Source organism: Lepidothrix coronata, unplaced genomic scaffold, assembly GCF_001604755.1.
Source record: "Lepidothrix coronata isolate B3197 unplaced genomic scaffold, Lepidothrix_coronata-1.0 Scaffold166, whole genome shotgun sequence".
NCBI lineage: Eukaryota > Metazoa > Chordata > Aves > Passeriformes > Pipridae > Lepidothrix > Lepidothrix coronata.
The window spans coordinates 1,519,920-1,546,955 of NW_016690346.1; the positions used below are offsets into that span (position 1 = coordinate 1,519,920).

The 27,036-nt window shown below is 37.8% G+C and overlaps 1 protein-coding gene across 1 annotated transcript; it reads left to right on the plus strand.

Annotated features, from left to right (window-relative positions):
* Window positions 1-26,671, plus strand: YTHDF3 (YTH N6-methyladenosine RNA binding protein 3). Its single transcript, XM_017829646.1, has 5 exons — window positions 1-375; window positions 2,416-2,440; window positions 7,586-7,671; window positions 9,020-10,612; window positions 21,870-26,671. The coding sequence occupies exons 1-5, from the start codon at window positions 352-354 to the stop codon at window positions 21,891-21,893; spliced, it is 1,752 nt and encodes a 583-aa protein (XP_017685135.1). The 5' UTR covers window positions 1-351; the 3' UTR covers window positions 21,894-26,671.
* Window positions 26,672-27,036: the final 365 nt, after the last annotated feature.

The following is a 27,036-nucleotide window of genomic DNA, read 5'->3' on the forward strand; positions in this document are numbered from 1 at the left end:
CCCGGGCCACGTGACATGAGGGAGGCGGGGACGGGAAGGGAAAGGTCGGCGGCGACGCCGGCGGAGGGGGGAGCGGAAGGTCAGGGCGCCGCGGAGCGGAAGTGGGAGCCGGAGCCCGTCCGCCATTGTGGGGAAGCGGAGCCCAGAGCAAAGGGGGGGAAGCGGCGCTGCGTCCGGCCAGCGGCTCCTTCCAGCGGGAACCCGATCGACGGCGGCGGCAGCGAGCCCAGGCGGCGGCGGCGGCGACAATCAGGGGGAGGAGGCGGCGGAGGCGAGCGAGCGGCCCCGGCGTGCGGAATCACTCGAGGCCCAGGCGGAGCGGAGCGAGGGGATCGCGGCTCCCCGTGAAGAATGTCAGCCACCAGCGTCGACCAGGTACCGGCCGCGGGGCGGAGGGGCGGCCGCCCGCTCCCTGCCCTTCCCTCTTCCCAGGCCCGTCGCTACCGCCGGCGGGGGGGGCGGCGGCGGGGCGGCGGCAAGGCGGCCACCTGCACCTTCCCTCGCCGCCGGGGCGGCGCGGTTCGCGGCCTCTTCACTCTCTCCTTCCCTCCCCTGCTTCCTTCCGTCCCCGCCGCCATGGGGAGCGGTGGTCCCTGGGAGCCGGGATGGCGGGCCCCTTTCCCGGCCCGGCCGCCCCTATTTATAACCGCGGATCCGCCGGAGCCGCTCCGCCTCCCGCCCGGCCGCAGGGCCCGCCGGCGCTCAGCTCGGCCCCGCTCAGCCCGCGCCGCCGCCCGCCCCCTTTGTGCAGGACCCACCCGGGCTGGCCCTCCTCGCCAAGCCCCCCCCGCTCTCCTGGTTCTTCGCTCCGCTCCGGGAGCGCCTCAGTGCCAGGTTCCCCGCGGTGCCCGGCGCCGTATTCTCTCCCCTGCAACCCCCTCATTCCCTCTGGCTCTTCTTTACCGCATCCTTTCTCTTCCTGCCTTTCGCTTTCCTCACCCAACCCTTTCCCTCCGGCCTCTGCTTCTTCCACCAGTTGTCAGTTTATCTCCTCGCGCTGTTGGACACTTTTTTTAAGTTGGTCTTCCACGGAGCTTAAAATTTGTTATTTCCTTATCTTTGCTAGGCCTCTGCTGGGCTTTCTTTCAGGCTGGAAGCGTTTTGTCTTGGTCTCTGCTTCCTCCGTGGGCTTCTACCACTCCCCAAAAGTTTTGGCCCTGCAGTGTCCTGTCTCCTTTTATTTTCTCTCCGTGCCTTTAATGTTTTGTTTCTTTTGTTTCTGTGCATGCTCTCCAGTTTCCTTTAAGTACTTATTTCTAGCTCAGTGATCTCTTAGCTTGTGATTGTTCTGATTTCCATGAAAGCTACTTCTTCCCAACTTTTCTAGTTCTGTGTATCTTGGTCTTTGCATGCCTTTGTGTCTGGATTAGATTTATCCCATAAGATGAGGTCGTTGGGATTTTTAAGGTTACAGAGATAGTTCTCTGGTTGTGGGAGAGGGAGGTGACTAACCAGTGCAGATTTAGAGGGAGCAGTGCTGTACGGTGTACAGGCAGCTCTGAGACAGATACGCATAAAAGCAACATGGAGGTGGTTACCTCCTAAACTTTCAAACCTCTGAGTACTGAGCTCTTCGGGACTAAAAATTGTTAAGAGAGTGATGGAGCCTGGGGACTCACTCATGCTCAGTTGAAAATATGTGAGAAGATGAATTAGGTCTTCAGGGACTAATGTTTGTTTTTCTAAACGATTTTATCTTGCTATAGAGGAATTAAGGATACTGTAACTTGTACTGTTACATTGATTCTCAGTGCATGACAGATTAACAGTGTTTTGTAATGACTAATCCTAAAAAAAAAAAAAAAAAAATCCTCCTTAAGGTATTATTTCCTTGTGTGAAAGCTTCGTACAGGCTGTATCATTTTCTCCATGTAATTGCCTAGGTGAGGAATGCACAGCCTGAAGTTCAGCTTACAATATCAGTATATATTCCTTTGTATATCTAAAAAGCAAGGCATTGTAGATTATTCTCTGATATGTACCTGTCAGTCAATTTAAAAGATGACATATCATAATGAAGTTCAAGTATTGTCAGTAATTAAAGCTACTAATTTAGTTTTTTTTTACTCAATACATTGTTTTTATGTTTATTGCTTATGTTTTTTGGGGTGCGTGTGGGGCAAACAAAGTGCACTTGTTCAGTTTTTCAACACCATTTAAGCTTCATATGGTGTAAATACTAGATTATTCCAATTTTTTTTTTGTGAAATTCGATCAGGTTTTGGTTTTGTAATATTTTATAATATTTTATATAATGTCACAAGATTTTTATAACATGATTTTAATAATATTTTAAAATTATATTTAAGTTTAAAAGGGCAGAATTGGCAAATAAATGTAATTACCCTGAAGTTAATATTAGAGGATTCTAACTGAACTTGTTTTGCTTTTTTCCTCTTACTTTTCTACATACAGAGGCCTAAAGGACAGGGAAATAAAGGTAAGTTAATACCTCACATTTCTGTATAAATCTGTAATGTTGCTGTTTATGGAGGATCACGTGTCTTCAGACAGTCATGGGAAGAGGTTGTAGCTATAAGATATCTTTTATTTCAGAGCAGGATGACAGGAAATTGTGTGCCAAAGTGTTATTTCCCAGAATTTTTACTGTGGCACAGCAGTGCATCAGTTTAAAATGTTTTATTTTGCAAAAGTTTAATGTCAGAAGTGGTACAGTAACATAGTTACTTCTTTTTAGCTGACTTTGTGATACACTTGTGTAATCTCTTTTACCAGTACACCTCGGGTCTTTCTGTCCAGTGAATAGAATCATAGGAAGAATATTTTTGAACAGCTTCCTTAGTTTGCTACACAGCAACCACGTGACTAGTTACTCATGTCTGAGCAGAAAACATCACCTTCCTTATTCTCAAAATTTTTGTGGTCTTTCTTCATTTTAGCATCAGTATAGAATCTTCTATCAGTGTTTGTAGGTCTTCTGCTTTTCTGCTTTTTTCATGCTTCTGTCAGCATCTTAGTTTTTAAATATTGTACTCTGTGAGGTTTGTTTCCCACAAGGAAAGAAGGAACTACTAACTACTTAATATTCTTCTCTCTAAAATTGTTGGCAAGTCAGTTGTAAACAGCATCTCAGATTGTGTCTTGCAGTTTCTAGTCTGAAATTTGTTTTCTTACTAACATTCTATTTGGAATTTCTGTTTTGCCTTAACAGTACACTTGTACCCATTTAATTCTGAGCTGCTCAGCAAACTGAGCTATAGAATAGCATGCACACAGGTACCTTTGTGTGTTAATATGCTCATTATACTTAAGCAGATAAGAAACATTTTTTGTGAGCTCAGGTACTCTTTGCCCCCCTCTGTTCATTGTCTGAACTAATCTAATTGTTCTCTGTGAGCTGTCATTTAATGTTATTCGCAATGTACTTATTCTGTTATTCTGTCTGTGTGCAGATTATCTGTTTCTTGTTACATATACTGCTTATGAGAGTTCCCAAATCTTGCTGAATTTGGCCTGTTTTAATTTCTCTGCATTCAGAGAAAAATGAACATGTGTTTACCTCCTCAGACCTTCTTAGGTTGGTCAGTCTTTAATACTTGTTCTCTCATATTCTGATATCTCTGCTTTTTTTTCCCAGAACTGCAGTTTTTAACTACTTCATGTTTTTGCAGTAGTTTGTGGTTTTACCTTCCAAGTTGCCCCTAAATAAGAAGAAAAGTCAAATTCATTGTAGCAAGTAGTTTGTGGCTTCACAATCATTGAATTACTGTTTCACAGTTTTAGTGAGGTTACTGAGTTGCATCTGTTAGAGAATCATACAGGTAGTTTTTGAACTATATTATATGTGAATTGGAGTGAAAATATTAAGCATTTCTATTTGGGTGCAGTGTGTGAAAATGCACTAGTCAGCTCTACTTTGGCTTATTTATGTTAGCATATTTTTGAGTTCTATAATTTGTCACTGCTGTGGAATGTTTGAATCAAAACACATCTCTCGGTTTGCTATGTAAGGAAGAGATTTTTACATTTCTGAACTTGGATTTTTTTATGGAGTGCATCCTTTTAAATAATGAATGCTTATGATGTATTCTCTTGGTGAGAATATAACTTCAATGAAAACTGTAGTGGAACAGAACAATAATCTCTGCTTTGTTAAATTATTTGGTGTAATGTCTGCTTAGTGAAACTGTTATGATTTAGCATTAGATTAAAGGTCTGTGAGGTTGAAGATGGTAGCACAGTGTAGCATGAGTAGTTGGCTTTGGGTTAGAGATTTTTTCAAGAGGATAAATTAAGTCAGTATCAGCAGTCCTTACTGACCACATGTTAGCAGACAATAATCTTTTTCAATTGTCATGATAGGTCTCAGCTTAAAGGAGCTTTGAAGGAAGATATGATACTGAGTTAACAGACTAATCTGAAGTTGGTTCTGTGCATAAGAGCAGTGATGTTAAAAAGGGTGGTAGAACCTGTCCACATGTCTGGTAGACTGAGAATGTGAGTGAGCAGTAAAAGGGATGTGTGCATATTTCATACTGAAATGAAAAATATTAGACCTGTAAATTATATTGGGAGGTGGCTGATTTGTTTTGTCTAGTAAAATGTTTTGGGTGCTTTGTTTTAATTGATAAATTGGTGTACTGTGCTGTTTCCCTTGACTGGAATTTGTGGGATTGATGTTTTAGTGTGTAGAACAGCACTATCCGTCTGTTATGTTTGATATTAATGTTCGTATTTCAGAGACTTCAGTGACTAAATCATACTGTCGTGAAAGTTTTCTTATTCTACTTGTCAACTACTGTACAGTTGACATAAAACATCAGAACTGACATCAATCAAATTATGTCCTATAGGGGCATGGTGATGGGGAGAAACAAGGCGTTCCTGGAACTCCCTTTTTTTCCGCTTTTGTTTATTTTGCCAGCGTATCACACCTGTCATAGGAAGGTGCTGACTTGTTTTTTACCCTTATTTGTATATAATAATTTTTTGTTTTGTAGAAGGTTTAAATGTAATTATTAGGTTTAAAACAAGAATGAAATGTTACTTTTTCTCTTAGTATTTATTCTTCACAGTAAGGTGTGATGACTTCTAATGAAAAAGTTATTCTTATGCCTTTGGCTATAATTTATCCATTTTGGTTATTCCAAGGATAGTAATACTTAAAAGAATATTAGCTTTAAGTTCCTCTATTTGATGAGTTGTTTCTTCCCAATATCTAAATTACATTGTATATTTTCACAGTGTTTGTGGAAGTACATGGTATTTTCAGCGTTGTATTGATATGGATATTTTTAGTATCTGTAGATTATTTTCAATTAGCATTTTCATCACTACCCTGTTCAGTTGGAATACTTAACATGAGATTTTGGGAATGAGGCATTCATTTACTATTGTTAAATGTCTGTGTGGGCTACATTCTTCACTATTAACACTTTAGGTAAAGTTAAAATGAAAAACCAAAGAAACATGCTTCTAGTGATGCTATTTCACTGAGAAATGTATGTATTTACTAGGAAAAATGTCAGTGTAGAAATATTTTATCTTTGACTTAGGATCTCAGTACAGAATGAATAAGAAAGAAAATACATTTACAAGAATATTCCAAGTTAGTTGTAATGTCAAACAAAAAATAATTCTGTCTTCAGTGACCTCTGTGAAGCAATAAACACAGCACATGCACGTTTTATGAAGATTAGCAGTCAGTATGAGATTAATTCTGATAGGATGCTAGTCTTGACATAGAGCTGTCTATTCCTTTATTTGTGGTTGCATGCTTTTAAGAAACTTATATGCTGCTGCCCATGTTTTTCATTATAACAGAATTGTATTTGAGCTGTTTGTACTATTTAGTGAAGTCTAAGAAGTGGGCATGGGGTGGACAAAATGTTTTGAGGCTCATCCCGTGTGTAACTGGGCCAAATATAAAGAGGAATATAGTGTTCCAGTTCATTCATATGTTACCATTGTGTGTAAATTCAGGATGATTAATGACCTTAACTGAAACTCTTTATTTGTGGGGGAAAAGCACCCCCAACACCTAATTTTTAATTTAATGTGGTATTTAATTAGGAATATTGTTCTGTCCAGTTCTAGACCCTATTGTGCTTATCATTGCCAGTTATATTTTATTGTAGCTAGTATAGAAATGCTCTGTGCCAGTTTATAATAATTGAACTGTCAAGTGTTCTGACTTTTAAAACTTCAAGAAGGTATTCAAAACACAAGTTGCTTTCTTCCTTCCCAGTAATTGCTTTGAAAAAAAAATATTCTGTTCTGCATTAAATTATGAATTTTTACCTCTTTTTACTGCTGTCTGAAGTTAACAAAATTTTCCAGGATTTTGATTGTTCATTGTGATTATATCTATTCCTCTGTCATTTTTTTTTTCAGCTAGTTTCATTCACTGAAGGCAGTTTTGTTTTAGAGGTGTTGAAGTCAAATGTGAAAAAAAATTCAAATTACTTAGTCCAGGCACCACTTGTGAACTTCTGTGTGGCAGCTCCCCTCCGCTCAATGAAACAGAAGCCCCTTCCACTCTTAAACACTAATTTCAACAAAGTTGAAGATTTAGTTGTATGGTTGTATATGCTTTTCAGAGCATTTGCTAAAAGAGGGAAACCACAGAATCATCTCTTAATTCAGTGTCTTAAGCTGTCAGAAAAATCTGCTGTTTTGCTGTAACTTCTGCTGTTGTGGTTTATGAAACTTTTTTTTCCCCACTAAACCTTTTTGATCTATAACACCAAAAAAAAAGTTGCATCTGGAAAACCAGAATTTTTTTTTTTTGAGAAGAGATCTTCATCTTCAAGTTATATAGTTGCAAGTGCTGGTTTAAGTCCTTATTCTGCTTTGCACCATGGGAAACAGTGGAATTTAGCAGAAATTTCTACAGTGTGGCTTTGTTTGAATAGTAGCCTGGGGGATGGTAGAGACACACTTCAAGTAATTTAGGCAGCTGGAAAATTCCAGGTAGGTGTAATGACTTAGATGAAATGAAAGGTAACAGGAGGCCAAGAAGAGCAGGTAGGAAAAGATTCCAGCATATAGTAGCATATATGTTGGGAAAGGCTTGTAATCACCCTTTGGGACTTAAGCTCTTGTTTCTGTTTTGCTTTGTCCCCTCAGAGCTTCAGAGATGCCACTAAGGCAGTATAGTTATGTAGGAAATACAGAGTTAAATATCTGAATAGTGGTGCCCTTCACAGTTGTCTTGGTGGGTAACTGCCTTTCCTCCTGGCAGGAGAAAGCTGTGTGTTGCAACTTTCCCTGAACCTATTGAATATGTCTGTAGATCTGGTTGGTCTGCACATTTGCACTTGGTCTGGTACTTCTGGAAACACTGGATTTACTGCCTGTGCAAATAAAAGTGTGCCTGTAGTTCTACCTCTGTCTATGGATCTCAGGAAAGAACAGTCAGGAATAGTCTGTTCTAGTTGCCATCTTTGCAGACCTCTCCTAAGATTGGATCTTGATGATCAATAGAATGAGGTATTTTCTTTAAATTGGACGAGTGCTTGACAGTAGTACGTATTTCAATGCACAGGTGATCAAGAACTGTTACCTAGATTAAAAGTGCAGCATAGATCTTCCAGAAAGTATACTAATACAGACTTACTTTTAGTTTCAGTACAAAACGGTTCGATTCATCAAAAGGATGCAGTAAATGATGATGATTTTGAGCCATATCTAAGTAGTCAGACAAATCAGGTAAGTGAACATTATTTACTACCTTGAAGTTAATTTTGGCGTTCAACTGACTTCCAGACTTAATTTTTGGATATTTCTTAGAATTACTTACTTGCCTGAATATCCATTGAAATATAATTTTATATCATATTTTGTCTTACGATATCTTAAGCAGATAAAGTATTCCTAAGAATTCTGGACAAGGTTCAGTTAAAAAGCATGCTTTGATGTCTCCTGCTGTTGTGCTTGTGTTCTGGCTTCAGAAAGATGCAGTACAAGAAGCTCGAGGAAAAAAAAACAAACCAAAAAACCAAAACACAACCCCCAGACCAAAACCCAGCCCCTTACATTTGCCACAAAATTATCATCTGTTGGATGCAGTTCAAAACAACAGTTTTATTGGCTCCGAGAATATATTAAGTGCTTGGACATGATTTCCTTTGAAGGTGGTAGAAGTAGCTCACAGCTGATGGCATAATAGGTTGAAACTTAATATTACTACAGCTTGGTACAACTTCTCTGCCAAGAAGTTAATGACTTGACTTTCAGAGCTGTGAATTGCCTCTGTAGCCAAAAGTTTACATGCATTGTGTTAAGTTTGTAAGGTCTTGAGAGAGGGACAAAGTGCAAATTATTAAAAAACTTTCAGAATTTTGTTTGCCTTCACTTTTTTTTTTCACCAGAATTCAACATTAAGGAGGCATCAGCTAGAGAATGATAACGTGCATTTTTTTCCCCCAAAACAACATCAGAAGTCATAGGGGCTAGTCCTTCAAATGTCTCAAGAAGTAAATTCTGTGATTTCCCAGGAGTCTATCTGGTGTAGTACTGATTTAAAGTCCATTCTCAATAGCATGGAAATGTTATGGTTTTACTGTTGTTTCTTATGAAATAAACAGGCAGCCTTGCATCCATTTCACTATAGTATTCTGTTGGTGTCTCCAACAGAACTGAGAAGTGAGAAATTTGGCAAAAGCTAAGAATACCAAAACTTAAAGTCATAGTTGCAGCCAGTTTGCTTTATTTATGAAAGTACAGTTGTTATGACTTGTTTTTTAAAGCTACTTTAAGCTAACTTTAAGTTATTTTCTTGATACTGTTTGCATGGAGGCATATTTAACCTAGCTTAGTAACTAAAAGTAAAGATAGTATGTTACAAAAAATGCGGCTCTTTAGTGCTTTGAGACAGTCCCTTAAAAAAATGGTCATATCTGACAGTTATTTAGTTCATCTTTTATGTTGGGAGGAATGGTGAAAGTTACAAGTGCATTCATATAACCCTTAAAAATGTCTTGGATTGTATTACAGGGTTTTTTTTGCTCTGAGCATAATTGTCAATATTGCTGATTTTTATTTTATTTTCTTGCAGAGTAACAGCTATCCACCAATGTCAGACCCATATATGCCTAGCTATTATGCTCCATCCATTGGATTTCCATACTCTTTAGGTGAAGCAGCATGGTCAACTGCAGGCGACCCTCCAATGCCATATTTGACAACTTATGGACAGATGAGTAATGGTGAACACCATTACATACCCGATGGTGTATTTAGTCAACCTGGGGCATTAGGAAACACCCCTCCATTTCTTGGGCAGCATGGATTTAATTTTTTTCCTGGGAATGCAGACTTCTCTACATGGGGGACAAGTGGATCTCAGGGACAATCAACGCAAAGCTCTGCTTACAGCAGCAGTTATGGCTATCCACCTAGTTCTCTTGGGAGAGCCATAGCAGATGGACAGGCTGGATTTGGCAGTGATACTCTGAGCAAGGTGCCTGGGATTAGCAGCATTGAGCAAGGCATGACTGGACTGAAAATCGGTGGAGATATGACGGCTGCTGTAACAAAAACTGTAGGTTCAGCTCTGAGCAGTACAGGTATGACAAGCATTGCAGCTAACAGCGTGCCCCCAGTTAGCAGTTCAGCACCTAAACCAACCTCATGGGCTGCAATAGCAAGGAAACCTGCTAAACCTCAGCCGAAACTCAAGCCTAAAGGTAATGTAGGCATTGGGGGCCCTGCTGTACCACCACCACCAATAAAACACAACATGAATATTGGAACTTGGGATGACAAAGGGTCAGTGGTAAAAGCACCCCCAGCTCAACCAGTACTGCCTCCTCAGACTATAATCCAGCAGCCTCAGCCATTAATTCAACCACCACCACTGGTGCAAAGCCAACTGCCTCAACAGCAGCCTCAGCCACAGCAACCACAACAGCAACAAGGACCTCAGCAGCAGGCCCAGCCTCACCAGTTGCAGCAGCAACAGCTGCAAAACCGCTGGGTAGCTCCTCGTAATAGGGGTGTGGGCTTTAGCCAGAACAATGGAGCTGGTAGTGAGAACTTTGGTTTAGGTGTTGTATCCGTCAGCTCCTCACCTTCTGGTGTGGAAGTGCACCCAGTGCTGGAGAAACTAAAGGCCATAAACAACTACAATCCCAAAGACTTCGATTGGAATCTGAAGAACGGACGCGTGTTTATAATCAAAAGTTACTCAGAGGACGATATTCATCGCTCCATTAAGTACTCTATCTGGTGTAGTACTGAGCATGGTAATAAGCGCTTGGATGCTGCTTACCGTTCCCTGAATGGAAAAGGCCCACTCTATTTACTCTTCAGTGTGAATGGCAGTGGACACTTTTGTGGAGTGGCTGAGATGAAGTCTGTTGTGGACTACAATGCATACGCTGGTGTCTGGTCTCAGGATAAGTGGAAGGGGAAGTTTGATGTCAAATGGATCTTTGTCAAAGACGTTCCCAATAACCAACTGCGGCACATTCGCTTGGAAAACAATGACAACAAACCGGTTACCAATTCGAGGGACACTCAAGAGGTACCCCTAGAAAAAGCCAAGCAAGTGCTTAAAATAATTGCTACTTTCAAGCATACCACCTCAATCTTTGATGACTTTGCACATTATGAGAAGCGTCAAGAGGAGGAGGAAGCCATGCGTAGGGTAAGAAATCAGTGTCATTACAGTAGCTCTCCTGTTTATTATGTTTTAGGAAGCCTTGTTTTTCATTCAGCTGGAGTTTCTGTGTGCAAGTGTTGAATCAGATGGTTGTGCTTTTTGCCCAAAGTGTCTGTACTTGATATAACTGGCTCTTAGTGAAAAGATTTAACTTCTCATAACTTGTTTGTTAGTGCAGGCATGTGTTTGATTGCAGTACTAACATAGGCCTTGAATAAGCAGGCATCTGACATGTTCTACTTCTTCGATGTAAGGGAAGACTGATTTGATGGTATTATCCATAACTGAAGTCTTGTAGTTTAGATTTTTACAGTTTCTGGATGTCATAAAAAGGATGAAAAATTACAGAAGAAGCTTACTTTATCTAACATAGCATTTTGATTCAAATTCTGTTTTAATTAAATGTTAACAGCATGATTACTATGAAAAGCAGGTTTTCCCCTTGATTCAGTTTGTTTTTTGTGAAACACAGGAGCAATGCAGTGATGACTTGTACAGTGTCAAAATCATTTTTGGACCTTTCTGATAATGTATTTCCTAAAAAAAGTAATGTGTAGTTTTCATTTCTGTGAAGAAGAGTATACATGTGATAAATGTGATAAATCTGTAGAGAAACTTTAGTTTTGGAGGTATTTTGGTAAACCAGACAAGGCAAAAAGACATTTAATTCAAGCTGGTTTATAGTACTTGTCTACTTTGTCTTGTGTGTACTCTCCCTAATCATAACACTTGTGTTGACCATTGGCCACAATATTTACTTTTCCTATATTTACTTTCTTTCCAGACTTGCTAGTAACAGTAAATACATGATTTGTCTCATGGTTAGAAATATTTCAGGAGCTGTTGAACCAGTTAGATGATATGCAAGTATTCAGAAATGGGAGTTTGCAGCACTGCAGTTTAGTGGTAGTGATCTCTGTTCATCCTATCACACCACCCATTGCATAAAAAAACCCAGAAGTCTAGGGTTTAGGCTAATTAGGGGCCTTGTGACATGTAAAGTTGTGAATTTGTTCACTTGAAGCTGACACAATTCTGACTTCATAAGAATTTCACCTGAAGACCTCAGCACACTGTACAGCTTCCTCACAAGGGGAAGCAGAGGGGCAGGAACTGATCTTTTCTCTCTGATGACCAGACAGGACCTGAGGAAATGGCCTGAAGTTGTGTCAGGGGAGGTTTAAGTCAGATAAAAGAAAAGGTTCTTCGTTCAGAGGGTAGTTGGGCACTGGAACAGGCTCCCCAGGGAAGTGGTCACAGCACCAAGCCTGACAGAGTTCAAGAAGTGGGACAACAATCCCAGCAACAACATGGGATGATTCGGGGGGCCTACGAAGCACCAACAAGGGGACGACAAGGATCATCCTAGGACCCATCCAACTCAGGCTATTTTATGATTCTGTGATTAATTGTGATTTTTATAATGTTTCAGGAGGACTAAGATTATAATCTCTCTCTGTAGCCTTCATGTTTCAGTATTTTCTCAATTTTTAAAGTTTTAAGGCACTCCAGAAGTAACTAGTGTACTTCAAAAATTCCTACTTTTGAAACTTAAAGGAATCATAATTCAGACATGCCCTAGCAACTCAGAAAGATTGTGTTTTATTTGTGGTTTTGTTCCTTCAGTAGTAGGCGAAAGCCACAGAATGTAATGGAGAGGGGGAATGTAGGTTATTGGAAGTGTTTCTGTGTATGCTAAACTTAAAATTCAAAGTACTAATTTCAGCATTTAGTAGGTCTCTAACTAGATGACTGTGATTATGCATATTTGTGTAATAAAGGAACATTGCTATTTCCTGTAATATCTTCTGGGAAAACATACAGGATGTGTATGACTCAAGTACCGAACTCTGCATTTCTTTGTAAACAGTTACCTTTCTCAACACTGTTAAGAGACAACATACTTGTCAAGATACTTGCACAGTAGCCATTGGCTCTTTTACAGCATCATACCAATTGGTTTTATGACCAATTTTGAAAAATTGCTTCAGAACTGTATGCAGGTAGTTTGAGGTTTTGTCTTTGTAGATGGATTTGAGCTATGCCTTAAGCAAATGAATATGGACTTAAATTATAGGAAGTCTGAATTAAACTAATGACATTTACTGAGAGTTCATCTTTATCATTATGACTGAGTGTTGATTTTAAATCTCTGGGTTTCTTCTTTTATCACATAGTGTACAAGCAGCCTGTCTCTACATTGTAAACATACAGTTGTTAACTCTTTTATGATTCAAGTTTCAAATGCAACAATTAGTATCGTAAGCTCTGGTTTATGGTTAATTGAGTAATCCTTTATTGCCTAGTGCCAGCTAGGCTTTTATGGAGCTGTGGTAAAATATGTGCACTTTCTACTGCCAGTAGAACTGTGTAAATTTGGTTCCTGCTCATTTTCTTCGGCAGTTGTGACAATCACTTTGTTTCCAGTGTTTTGGTCATGAAAAATATGCTTATTACTGTTAATAAAATATTCAATACATCAAGCAGCAGTAGTCAGTTCCATGTTCCTTGAAGTTCAGTTAATGTTTTGTTGTTGCACAGGTGATAACAAACTTCCATACAGCTAGAGATCTAAACATTGTAAACAGCAAATGATTTAGGGATTTAATTTACTTTATAGCTGTTCATCATTACAGCTAACTTTTCCTAAAAAAATTGGTTGTAAAAGTTTAATCTTAACAACTGAAGGGGATCAATAATTCATTTCCAATATGACCTAGCAGTATGTTTTATTAAAACATGGCAGTATACTTGTGAAAGTGCAAGGAATAGTCTCTGATTAACATGAAACTTCAGTAACTTTGCCATTTGGAAAAGGTTACTTACAAATGACTATGAATAGTCTCTTTAACCATAAATATTAGAACTCTGGTGTCTACCACTGTTTGATGTGACCCTGGTATCTACAGGGTAGAATATTTATGGTTGGGACTGTGCTGTAATTGTTCCACGCTTCTCTTACAGTTCAGGTTCCAGTAGCCTATTTTAAACATACAAGTGCTGTGATCTTTTACCAAAGGATCAGAGAAATGAATGATGTTTTTCATGAGTTCTGTCAGATGTGTATTGAAATAATCTGGAATGCCCTTAGTCCTTAGTTAATTGCTGCCTTGTGACGTAAATATGTCTATTTGTGTGTGTATTATTTAAAAACATGTTTTATTGTCTTTCAACAGAAACTTGTAGCGATAAGATTTTAAAAAAAAAATGGAACAGAAGTCTTAAAATATGCCTTTTAAGAGGACGTAATTACGTTTTAGAAAATAAAAGATATTGAAAATAAAAACATTCCATCTGTAGTTATGCTCCTGATCTTCAGTAAATATATGAATCAAATTCAAATGTGACTTCGATTAAAAATGCAGTTTTTGTAAGGCAGCAAGGTCCTTGCCCTCATATGGTGGCTTATTAACCTACAATTACCTGTTGCCCTGGGTCATCTTTTGGTGCTTTTTGATGAATTCTACTTTTGCTTCATACATTGGAAAAAAAACCCCATGTTTTCATGTAACTCTGGAATGTTTTAGATGTTTTTCTTAGTGGAATAGTCCAGAAAAATAATTAATTTTTATTCATGAGAGAAGAATTTGGTATATATTTGTGTTTATCTAATTTGCATTTGAAATATTTTTACTTTTCAGGAAACCTTTGAATGACAGATAAATAAGCATTTAAAATGTTAGCTTTCTCCTGTTGTACTATATGTCTTGTAATAGGAATGCTGACATAGCTAGAACTTCCTGACTCTCAAAAGGAGTAATTTCCCAATTCTGATACTAATGTAACTTTTGTTTCTCTGATAGTTGGGTCATAATCAGGCTGCCATGTTAAGGAGTGTAACTCCTTTCCTTTCCAGGACATTGCTGACTTTATACTTCATTTGATATTTCTTAAAAAGATCATGAAAGAAGGGAGAAAATACCCATTAAGAGTGAACTGTAGACAGTTCTTCTTTCCCTTAGCCCCTGGCCAGAAAGTACTAGGTTGTAATGTCAAAATCAGATGTAGATACATGCACAGTCCTTGTAAAAGTCAAGGAAAACAGGTAGTTGACCGAAATTTTTAATGCAGTTGGGTATTTGTACTAGACGACACTTAAAAGTTTGTGTATTTATTTACATCTAAAAGAAGTTCATGTAATAAACATGAAACCCTTTTAAAGAGCTTTATGTAATATCTTCTGAGAAACATATGAATTTCCTGTATGCTTTTGATGATGTTTCAAGGGACGTTATTTTGCAATTTCCTTGAACTTCATGTTTATCAACAGTTTCATCTTAATAATTCAAAGTGATATTGCAGGTCTCATGTCCGAGAAAGTAGAAACAGGAGATCATTTGTTCTCCCCTGGTAATCATGAGATGAATATGTACCCCTGGTCATGGGAGAAGAGGACTGTTTGGAGCTAGAATAATTTTGGAAATATTGCTCCAGAATTTCCCTTCAGTGATGATGTACTTATGTACTTTTCATTTGCTTTTGCATCTTTAGTCTTTTCAAAACACTTAAAAATGAGCTGCAAGTTCTTATGTTACAGATACAGAGATTTCAAATGTGCCTGTTCTCTGTGCATGTGGTAGTCAGTTGTTTCTGTTCCAAGGAAAGGCTTAGAATTCATTAGAGGGTGGGTATAGTATGGAGAAGTCTGGATGTTATAATGTGGTCTTGTATCGAGTGACTATGTAGGAGTTTGAATACTGGTGTGGCCTGCCTTTCTCTAGGGGTGATGCAAGAGGGAAAGTGCAATATTGGGCTGTTGAATAAAAGAGATGGAAAGTAATTAAACTCGTAGGCAGTCTTAGTTCAGAGCAACACTTGTATGGATCTTGTCACATTTTTCTTTTGGTTTGAAATCACTACCTGCAAAATCAAGCATACAGAGTCTTTTTAATTTCTTTTTAATTTTAATTTCATACAGAGTGGATTTAATTTCTCTGACTCTGGGACTGGAAAGACCAATTTCTCCTGTAAAATAGGGACCCCTATTGGAAAAGCTAGGAATATCAACCAAGTGGTTTACCTTAATGCTCAAGAGACCAGTCACTCTTTGGAATCTAATGTGGTAATGTTCTTAAATATCAAGATAGCTGTGTAAGACAAGACTTAGAACTTGAATTGAGCTGGATCTGTGGCAGCTGTACCTTTTTCTAAATGCTGCGTCTTTTAAAGCAAAGGAGTAATTCTAAGTCTCTTGTTCCACAGCAAAAGCAGAACCTTGAGTACACCCAAATAGTTGTTAAAATTCATGATGTGCAGCCTTCTGCTTCCTGCTGCATCTCCTCAGATTTCAGTGCCGTATTAAGAACAAATTGACTAGAACAGTGATGCTTTTCCTGCATTTAACAGGGGAGAAATATGCCTGTGTATTGCAAGGAAATCCCAACCTATGTGTCTCTTCACAAAGTGCTTCATCCTTGCTTCATTGATTCATACTGCAGATGGGCTAGTTAGCAGGAACTCGTTGCTGGTGGTGCTTTCTGGAAAAAAATGGCACTTTAAAATATACAGATCTTGTGTGTCTATTAAATCTGTTCTGTAGATTCAGTTGAACTAGTATTGTTTGTTTTATATCAATTGATTTGCTTAAACTTTCATATTCATTTAGTTGAAATGAGATGTTACAGAAATTATCAGTTGCTAAGCTGTTCCAGCCCAGTTCTGTGTGATTTTTTTCAGAGTTTTGGTCGTTAATATTGACAGATAATTATTGTTTTGCTTCTGTACCCTAGGGGTTATAGTCAGTTATGAAAAAATAAGCATAAACTTGCATGTTCGTTGCATTTCCATATAAAATATAATAGGAAACCAAGATAAAATAAGTTCGTGTTTCCTCATGGTAGATTGGTATTTGAGTTACACATGCGTGCAAAGAGCATGAGTGGTGAGGCTTAAAGAAAAATTACCTGAGAAATTCTTCACCAGTGTATTTTATAAGCCCTGCAGTGCATGTCATTTCCTTTCCAAGGCTAGTATAGGTTCCTTAGCAGAGCAATTAAATAATATGTTCTTGTTGTTGCTATGGACATCTGACAAAAATTAACAAAGGTGTCAGTCATCTTTCTGCTTCTTTTACTGGGACAGAGTTCATCACTAAATGCAATTTCCATAGAGTTAGTAAGAAGCTATCTATTGTCAGTCTTCAAAAGCCAATGTTATACTGTGAGTGTTGTTAACAAACAGTGGGGATCAAGAGGCTTGTTTTGTTTGGTTTTGTTTTTCTTTTTTTACTTTTTAATGAACTTGCTGAAATGGCCATCTATTAGCTAATTAAAGTCTGATATAACAATGTGTGATGATGTACAGCACTGAAAGGAAGCACTTCCTAGTAGTTGGAATTGGCTGATCCATCACTGAAAGTATCTGCCTGGGAAAAGAAGACAGGAAGGGCTTTTATGGCTCAGGGAGTTCAAGCTTGATTTCTGCAGAGCCTTTTCTTGTTGTTTGTTATTGTATGATGTCTTTAAAATAGTTGGGTTTCTTTCTCCACCTCTGCCTTCTGAATGTTTTGCTCTGTGGAATTTCAGATGTGGATTACGTTCTTATTGCCTTTATCATTACCATAATAAAGTAATATGGTCTCTCCACATTCTACTAACAGTGCATGAGTCTGCTCAAATTTAAATTTACCTTTTTCCTGTAACTTATTCACTTTTTTTTCCTATTGCTAAGTATGTTTCAGAGACTGAAATAAGTAAAGTGCCTTCAAAGCTAATGGGAAGAATAAATAAATTAGAAGTCTAAGTCTTTTAGCTTTTTTGGAATTTCTTAATATTTATATGCTTGAAAACCTTATATTATGTCTGTAGTTCAAATCATCTGCAGTAGCAGGGTCTCAGATGATTCATAAGACTTACCAGGAGAAAGAGCTACTCTGAAGTTGTAAAACCTCATTCAACTTCGTATGTTAACTTTGATTTTTAATTTGTCTTGTGGTTTTCATGTTGCGTTAAGGAATAGAAGATAATGAGTGTTTAGGGAGGGGAACTCCACAGGAAAATTTCTAGGTCTGTGTAAGGATTGTAGAGATCTTTCCCTCCTATATTCCCAGAATTCCCAGAAGTGCTTCTCAGAGAAATGCATTTAAATATTTTCATCTAGTTCTGAGATAATCTCTGTGTTCAGGAGATGTACCCTCTGTAGTTTGGAATTCAAGAGTGAGAAGTTAAAAAGGACTGGTATGTTACACAATTTTAAAATTTCAGTAATCTAGTTTATGTTAACAGCCAATGATATCCTTGTCATTAATAGAGTAAACAATTTCTGGCATTTTTCAGTTTTCTCAGTAATCTGTTTTTTTTATTGTGGTTCTCAAGCACTAAACTCAATGTTTGTGCTGTCCTAGCTGTATTGGTACACTGGGGTGAAATAATTTGCAGATTGTGACTGATGCCATTAGTAAATGAGATTTCATGAACTTTGCTGTGGCTTCTTCTCACCACCTCTACAGCTGTCTCTTCTGCCTCTGCCAGGTGTTCCTGCCCACGCAGCACAGTTGGCAGAGGAGATAAGTGCCTGCGCCTCACTTCACAGAATGCAGTCTGACATGTTAGCTTACACTGCAGATGAGCAGGGCTTTTAAGTTTAAGATTAAATCACAGTTTGCAGTAAAGCAACTTCTGAAGTTGTTGAAAGAATGCTACCTCTTGGGAGAGGTGCAAAGCAGACAGCTCCAGGCATGAACGCTTTAAACACTGGAGTAAGAGGCAAAGGTTTAGCAAAATTCTAGGGGTTTTTTGCAAGTATAGTTGCTAGTACTGGAGGTACTGTGTGGAAGCTTTGCAATTTGCCTGTGCAACCTTGCAATCCTGGGTAGCTTTCAAAATGGGCGCCTTGAAATGCTTACACTTGCAACTGCTATAAAAGTCATCCAAAGTCACCCTTTCAGATCTTCCCTTGAGCTTCAGTTTGTGGGATCTTGGAAAAAAAAAATACAGCCAAGGATTTTAGTAGTTTCTTCTTGGTCTTATTAGGCTATGTTTACATTATGGCTACTTAAATGAGGCTTTTTTGTTTACCTTCTGTGTGACAAAGAAATCCCAAAGTCAATGGTGTGTGCATCTCAGTAGTTTCTTTCAAATCAGACCAGTAAACATTTTTGTTGCTTTGATTTTTGAAACTTTGTTAGCATAGAGATTTCATTACATCTGAGGATAAATTACATTGCAGCTTCTTTTCAGCATGGGATCATTTGATTAATGCCCTGAATTCAGAGAACTAAATTTTGAAAGTAAGTCAGCCTCATGGATAAGATCAAGTTAATTCCGTAGTTTGCACTGGATTGATGCACGTTTCTGTGGCCTGAGCATTTTTTTTAGGTTCACCTTCACTTGGTTTTGCTGGTTTCACACATGCAAATAACATTCTATACAAATCTGCTCAGCACATGGTTTGCAGATGGCAGGTACATTTAACTAACCCATATGTTCCCACATTGTTCTAATTCAGATGGTACTTATTTTCCATGTCCTGGTAGTAAACTCCCCTTAAAGCTGAGTAACCTGACCCTGGTGAGTTCTGAAGTGAAGTTGGCCTTTGGCAGGGAACTTAAATATACAGGAGCTTTTCATCCGGGAGTAGTGCCAGGGAGGTGATAAAGGTTTTGCTCCTCTGAACAAAGAAGAAAAAGAATGGGTGAAAGAGAAATGTAGGGGAATCCAGGGGATTACGCTGAAACTTCCTCTGCTCTTGTGGTGGAAACCTTCTGGGAATAAAGTCTTCTGCTAATTGGTGTATAATCACCAATAAAACCCAGAAGAAGAATGCTTTTTGAGGCAGGAAAAGACTGTGATTTTGGAGTGTGATCTGACTTAAGAGTTTGACAGGTGTTTTTGAGTGGAATACCATTGCCCGGGATTTGAATAAATCAGGTCATCTTTCTCTCTCTTTTGCCGTACAGATACCAAATGTCACTGATTACCAGTATTTGAAGAATGTATTGTTCACTTGCATTGAAAAAATGTCAGATGTGCATGCCTGCTTTAAGTATTTAAATATAAATGTAGTAATATGTAATTTTGAGATCACAGGGAAGGCGTGCTGATGTTTTGAAGCCTTTTTCCTCTGTAGAATTCAAAAACAACATGAAATTTGCAACACATCCTTTATTTCATCAACTGGAAGCAGGTAGTCAGGATATCATTCCTTTTCTGTGTTGAATTTTTATAAATGGATTTTGAGTTCAGGGGCTTTGCAAAGCAGCAGGTCAGTCAGTTTACAGTGCAGCAGTTTGCAATGCAGAGTGTCTTTCTAGACAGCTTGAGTCAGTGGTTACATATGTAATACTTACAGATGAACAGGAGCCCATGATTTTAGTTGTATACAGGTTGATCTTAAAATTGTTTAATATAAAATATCAGTATTTTAACACTGCAGTTTCATAGGCTCCTACTGAATACCACAGTAGTGTTTTTCAACACTGTCGTTCTTTGCAGTTGAAGTCTGCTGATATTAGAGGAATAATCTGAGATGTGCATGAGCAGGCTATTTCTGCATGCCTTACGTGCATAGTGAGGCATGAGGCCACTGGTCATCTGTTTTCAGCCTAGAGTGCATTGTTAACGTATCAGTTTGTATTAATGACTAATACTATAAATCTTACGTTTTAAAACCAGTATCCTACTGTGAAAATATTAGTCATGTCTTTTTGAATTAGGAAAAAATAATTTCTAGCAGAATAGTGCAAGTATCACTCTCGCTTTAAATATATGGAAGTTGTGCCCTAGCAAATGTCCAATCTTAGATACCCAGCTACTGGGACCGGGAGCAAGAACGAGCTTTACTTTTTTGGTGTTCATCTTGAAGCAACTTAGTCTGTCTTGGAGTGGACTAGATCACCAGTAATAACCAGTATAAATGTTTTGTATCCTCTTCTTTCACTGTAGTGTCTTTTTAGCAGCATCTATGTGGGTTCATAAGCTAATTTGCATTTTCCCTAAATAGTTTCTAGCATAATAAAGTTTCAATGTGGTATTGGATTGAGTGATTTTGAAATAATTGTTCAAATGCTTCCTGGGTTATTTTGATTTTCCCTGCTATATTTACATTCCATTTATAACATGTTGTGTGATGCAATAATAAAAACACAGGGAAGTATTTCTCTAATTTTTTATTTTTTTTTAAATGGGAATGGGAACCTACCTCTCTTCCATGCAGATATTAATACATGTGTATAAAGTTCTCAGTAGTACATATAAAGAAAAGTGTTATGGAAAATGCTATTGGAAGATAAGGTCTTAGTTTTTTACACTCAAGCTATAGTATTTTTTTACAGGCTAGAAGGTAGATTATGAAAGCAACAAGATATAGTTTGTTGATCAGTTTTTATTTTTTTCCTAGAGGTAGTCCTAATGGTTAAGTGTATGTTTATCTTGGAACAAAATACAGAAAATGGAGGATGGTGATAAAGCACTGAAAGTGTTATTTATTCTGTTAGACTTGTAATATGTAGTACAGATCTGTTAGTCCCTGACAGAGATACAATACAATTAGTATTTTAGCCCTTGATGCCAAATGTGGCATCTTGCAATGCAGTGAGGGCTTTGTAGTGAGTATGGTCTGGACTGCAACTCAGGCTCGCATTCAAGAGTTTTTTTGTAGCCACTCCTATCTCACTGATTTTCAGTTTTTGTTATTGAAAGTAATTTCTAAAAAAAGTATGGATCGCCTTTTTAAAAAAAAAAGTATTTTTCTTCCCATTTGTGCCTTTGGATGGAGGACAAGGTATTGGGCCAACTAGTTCCTTTACTAGTTCCTTTACCTTTTGATCTTATGCACTCTGGAACATTTTATTATGTGGGGCTTTGAAGGAGATACCTGTGATTACCATATTTTTTCAGGGATATAATGTGTTGAGAGTAGAGCATTTTTTGACGAGCAGAAGATTTAGGAAACCTTCTTGCATTGTTTGTAGGTCCCTTGGTCTCCTTACTAAGTTGACTTTGTGCAATATATTTTATTGTAAGCTAATTAAAAGTGACATTATGACTCTTTTCTTCTTCATAGCAATTTTTTGGAACATACTTACCTTTTAGGTTGATGTGTACTTCTGTGTTTCTTTTTAAGAAGTTGACTTAAACTGGATAATTTCATGTTCCTGAAAATAATTGAAGCTTTTTTCTTGAGAGCTTGTTGCCCAGTTTAGATAAATTGCAAGCAATGTAACTGCTGTAATGAGAAGAAAGGACATAATGTTGATCTGTGTTCATTAATATGATTTTCCTTTTTTGTCTTTGTTTTCTTTCAGGAGAGAAATAGAAACAAACAATAACTATATGGAGATGTCCTGCTAGAATACAACACTAATGATGTAGACTCTGGAAATGCCTAATATGTCTAAGAAGACGTTATTAAAGCTTTTTTCTGCTTAAGGTGACATCTTTGAACACTTTAACACGAAATTGACTCTTCTTGTAATGGTTCTCATCAGTGCATCTGCCCTTATACTCTCTCACCAAACACACTTGAGAACTGTACCTTCGTCAAGCACTTTCTGTCCTGAAGCTTTTACCAGTATCTGCTGTCTTTTGTATTTATGCATCCTAGCTAAGGCACAGGAGACCGAACGAATGCAAGGATTCATTAACTCTTTGAATTTGTTAAATACTAACATTTAACCATTAGAAGTGGTTCAATGATGTGAGATTCACATTGCTTCAACTTAATTTTTTTCTTTGTTGTAGTTTTTTTAATTGTCAGTTTTTAGCTATTCAACAGATTAAAAGCAAATCATGCCATATTTAGTCCTGGAGTAAAACTCAAGTCTAAATGTTCATGTGAAAATTATTGTAGTAATCTTTTAATATGGCAAAGCAACTCTAAGCTGCAGTTTAGCCAAATGAATCGTAACATGAAATTATATTAGGATGACATTTCCCTTGTTTCAAACTGTTTGGTGTAAGAGAATATTAATATGCAGCTTGGTGGACACCACCAGTTAATGCACATTTCTTTATTTCTTTTCCTGTAACATGTAAACTGAAAAAAGTGCATTTGTCTGAGGAACTGTTTGTTTGCTACCACTCAATGAATCTCAGTTTTGAGTAAATGTACCTCAGTCTAAATCAGACTTTTTATGACCTTTATAACTACATTTAAAATAATCTTTAATTCCTATTTCTGGGTGTTTGCAAGCCTGACAGATTGCTATCATGAAAGTGAAAATTTACTCCTCTAGGTGATTCACTAGCTAAATAAACATAATTCTTGTTTAGCAAGCATATACTCTGTTTCTCAAATTTTTTTGTTTCATTGTCCCAACATCCAGGTGTTTTTCCCCCCTATTTGAAACTATTTTGAGAAAAATACTTTGGTCCATGGAGTTAACATATTCATAACTGTGTTAAGATGATTTTTTTAGAACCGTGCAACAAGAATTTGAGAGTACATATTAAACTGGGCAGTTATACACAAGATTTTACCTTCTAAAAATATATCTTCTGTTTCAGTTCATACAGCAACACATTGTCTGCTGGAAGAGAATACTGAAAAACTGTTAAGTGAGTGTATTGACTGTACAAAATACTGAACAACCTGTACCAAACTCCAGGGATAGCTTTCTCTTTTTAGAACGGCAATGTAGAAGTCAGATATGTTATAGCTTAAAATAGCAATAGCACATATTATTTGAATGTGTTTCATGTCTTACTGTCCAACACAGTTGTTTTTATTGTGTTTCAAGTCATTAATTTACAGATTCTGGCAATCAAAAGTTCTGGAGCTTAAGTAGCAAAGGTTTGTTTTGAATACAGACTATTTTGCTAACTTTTGCTTCCTCTCTTCTAAAGCCCCTTGCACTCTTAAGACCTTGCAAACACAAAAAGTTCAGTACACACTTCTTGCTTGTTATTTGAAATATTGAGACTTCGAAGTAGCAGATATAAATTTTAATTTTTACTGGCATTTTTCTGGAAGCTCAAAGGGGAAGCTACTCCTATATTTTGGAGTAAAGAAGCAATGTCACTTAAATGTAGATGTTTAACAAATAGCAAGTGGGATAAAGGAAGGATAAGCAAAGTGCACATTGTAAGAGAAGACTAGGAGATAAAGGTTTCAAGCCCAATTACTGTGAAATTTGGTTTCAGCCCAAAAATTGCTGCTTCCATGCATATCTGCTTCTTGCTGACAGGTTTTATAGCTATTTGTTTCCCTCTGTTGGCTGATTTATGGGTTACTGCCTATTATTCCAACCGTCATTGATCAGCTGAAGTGGCAAAGGTCAATGTTGTGAGTCCAAAGAATGTAGTTCTTCTGATGATCCATCGAGGGGTCAGCATGTTTTTGCTTCTTTATTACAAAAATATCTTATGAAAATGCACAAAAGTTTCCAGTTAAAAGAAAGCTGCTGTTAGAGTCAGACATTCAGGAACTGATTGCATGTGCAACCTTAGTTTGCTTCCACCGCAGTATTCATATTTTTGCAGGCTCCGTTAATATTTCCTGCTTTACCCTATGCCTCTTTTATTCTAATAGCATGAGCGTTGCTCTTGGATTGAATCAGGTTTAGTAGAAAGTGGGTTCATCACTCTGTTGCAGGCTTTCAAAGCTTGGAAAATTAGACAGGATTGTGAGAAGAAGGAGGTGATCACATTTAGAGAGCTGTGACAGTTCTTACACTGTTCCAAGATTGTTAGCAAATCTACAAATAGAAGAGTTTGATTGCTGATGGTGTTAGTCATGTTGTGACCGATTTGCTGACTGCTGAGAGTTTAGTATGTGCAGCTGAAATTAAAAGGAATTTTATGTGCATATAAAGTACTGTAAAAATAGTATATAACATTGTAAAATCAGCTGTGGAGTGCTGTATTAGTTAATGGACATGTGAAACTTCTAGCCTTCAGCTTCCTAATGCACAAGTTCTTTTCCTCCAGAAAGAAAAGGAATGGTGCTTAATATCTTAAATAAATGTAGAAATACCCTTTTTGGTCTGATTTTTCAATATGGTGGAGCTGTTGTAATGGCTGCTTGATAACTCGCTGATGGAGGTATCAGTGGAACCCCTTTTCTGTTCCTGGTGCCTCCTTTGTGCCAGCATTTGTTTTCCTGTGATCCAAACTGAGCCAGTTCAAGCCATTTTCTTCTGGCTTAATGGTTGGCCAGTTCTCTTTGAAGGGAGATGGTGGGAGGGTAAGGAAGGAGATTTGTCCTTTCAGAAGGAGGTACCCACTGTTGAATAGACTTAGCTGCACTGTAACACCTGTGGGTTGATGAGCCAGAGATGCAGCAGAATGTTTAAAACTGGGAAAGTCTCCCCAAGGGAAAAAAAAAAATCCAATTCCGTTTTCAGTGTTAAGATTTTGGTAGTGTACAAGTGAGATACAATGTTACCACACACATTTAGTGACACAAGGAGGAGGGAGGAAATGCTGAGTATTTTCCATTTTGAGGGCTTATTTCGCTTTGAAGAGACCTGAGAATTCTCATAGACAGTTGTTGCTGAAAGGCTTGTCCTACCAACACAAAGTGGGACAAAATAAAGTTGTATGAGCTTTGCTCACCTTTGAGCATCTCTTGACTTTGTAACATCAGCATCTTTAATGTAGGTTTTTTGGTATTTGACTTTCTGACAGCTGAATGTACAATTTGCTGGCTTGAAGAAAACTTCGGCACTGCTTTATTTTGAGGGACTTAGATTGGAAAAACGTCAGTATTCACAACTAGACAAATTTACTTCTTCATGTATTTTGCTATTCTAGGCTTAATTTATGGAATACTTGCTTCTCTGCATTCTGGTTTGGGGTTTTTTGGTGGTTTTTTTGGGGGGGTTGGTGTGGGGTTTTTTTTTGTTTTGTTTTTGATACTCTGGCAGTTTCATAGTTCAATGTCTGCAAAATTTAGATGCAAAAGCCCCTTGCCAAAATGATTCTTATTCCAGAAAAACCTGTGGCACCAAACAAAAGATAATATTGAGGTCAAGTGCAAATAATGCACTTAGGAGGAAGCATCTGAAATATTTTTCACTGTTTAGTCCAAGTTCTATTTTTAAGTTGCTTTCTATTTCATAGGAGAATTTACACACTTGAAATATATTCACAAAATCACAGAATGGATAAGGTTGGAAGTGAGGTCATTTGGTCCAACCTTCCTGCTCAAACAGAGTCATCCTAGCAAATTCCTAAAAAAAATCAGTGCATCTTTTATAGCTGAAACTGAGTTGAAGCAAAAGTGTTTTGAATTCTGTAAGTAGCCACTACCTTAATTTTTCAGAATTATTGGTGACTCTTTTACCAGAGAGATGTTTACATACTTCAGCTGATTCTAGTACAGTGAAAATCCACTGGGGACAGTCTTTGAGTTTTCTCCAGCGCTGCTTTTGAAACTAATAATTCTAGGCATTCAAATACAAATTACCCTATAGGAATGGATTAATTGTATTTTCAAAGCCATTTGTACTGATTTTTTCCTACAATTTTTTTAAGGAAATACAGGAAGATTTTCAGTGTCTTGTTTATATCCTTTTGCCAGGTGAAGATCCATATAATTTACTGATAGATTGAGAGCAATTCTTTTCCATTCAAGTGCAGCAAAACCTAGGTTGAAATTTTGTGTTGTTTTTTTTTTTTGTCCGTACCATTAAAGTATAGTAACTTAGAAGAGAATTCTTTGGCACAAGAACTGACCGTTCAGTCTTATTAAATATGTTTGAAAGTTTTCACAAAAGCAACCTGTTCACATCCTTATTTGTTCTATTTTCAGCCTGACAAATCCACTGTAGTTTAGTGTGGGAGAAGAAATAATTTCTCTACAGATCATAGGAATTTTAAGTAAATTAGTTTGGCCTCATAAAAATATTAGTGTACAACTGACATGTTTTCCTCAAAACATCTGTTCTATACTGTCTTTTCTACTTTATATATTTTAATAAAGTGCATTTTAATATGACGAATATTGAACCTTTCAGTTCAGAATTTAAGTTTGTATCCAGTCCAGGCTTTCAACAGTTTTTCTCCTCTCATAATAATCCTGAAGCATTCTTATTAATGATACTGTCAGTGTCCAGGGATCTCTAAGCCAAATATTAATAATAAAACTTGCTGCTTATTAATATAAGAGGATGCATAATGTTTGTGTTATCTGTTCTTTTCTGACCTTGTCCTTCCCCACAAGTGAAAATGCAACCAACAGGAGTCAATAACCAGTTGGACCTTTTCTCCAATCAATTTCCCTACGTGTTTCACAAGAAACTGTGCTGCCACACTGCGAGCAGAGTGCAAATAGGTGGGTCTTCAGGTCTCTTCCTCCAGAAGCCTATTCTTAATCAAACTTTCAAGAGACAGTGAATTTCTTACTCCCATCTAAGTAACCATTCCTTTCCACTTCCCTACCGTTTCTGAGAAAATTCCACTGTTACGTCTGTCAGCTGTATCCTTCGGATGCCCATTAGAGAAGCCTGGCTTTGGATGCTGTTCTCACAA

Bases quoted from the DNA above. Each gene is read 5' to 3' on its own strand.
- YTHDF3 (XM_017829646.1), top strand. From the start codon at position 352: ATGTCAGCCACCAGCGTCGACCAG. The intron at 376-2,415 runs GTACCGGCCGCG...TTCTACATACAG, and splicing joins CAGCCACCAGCGTCGACCAG to AGGCCTAAAGGACAGGGAAA. The intron at 7,672-9,019 runs GTAAGTGAACAT...ATTTTCTTGCAG, and splicing joins TAAGTAGTCAGACAAATCAG to AGTAACAGCTATCCACCAAT.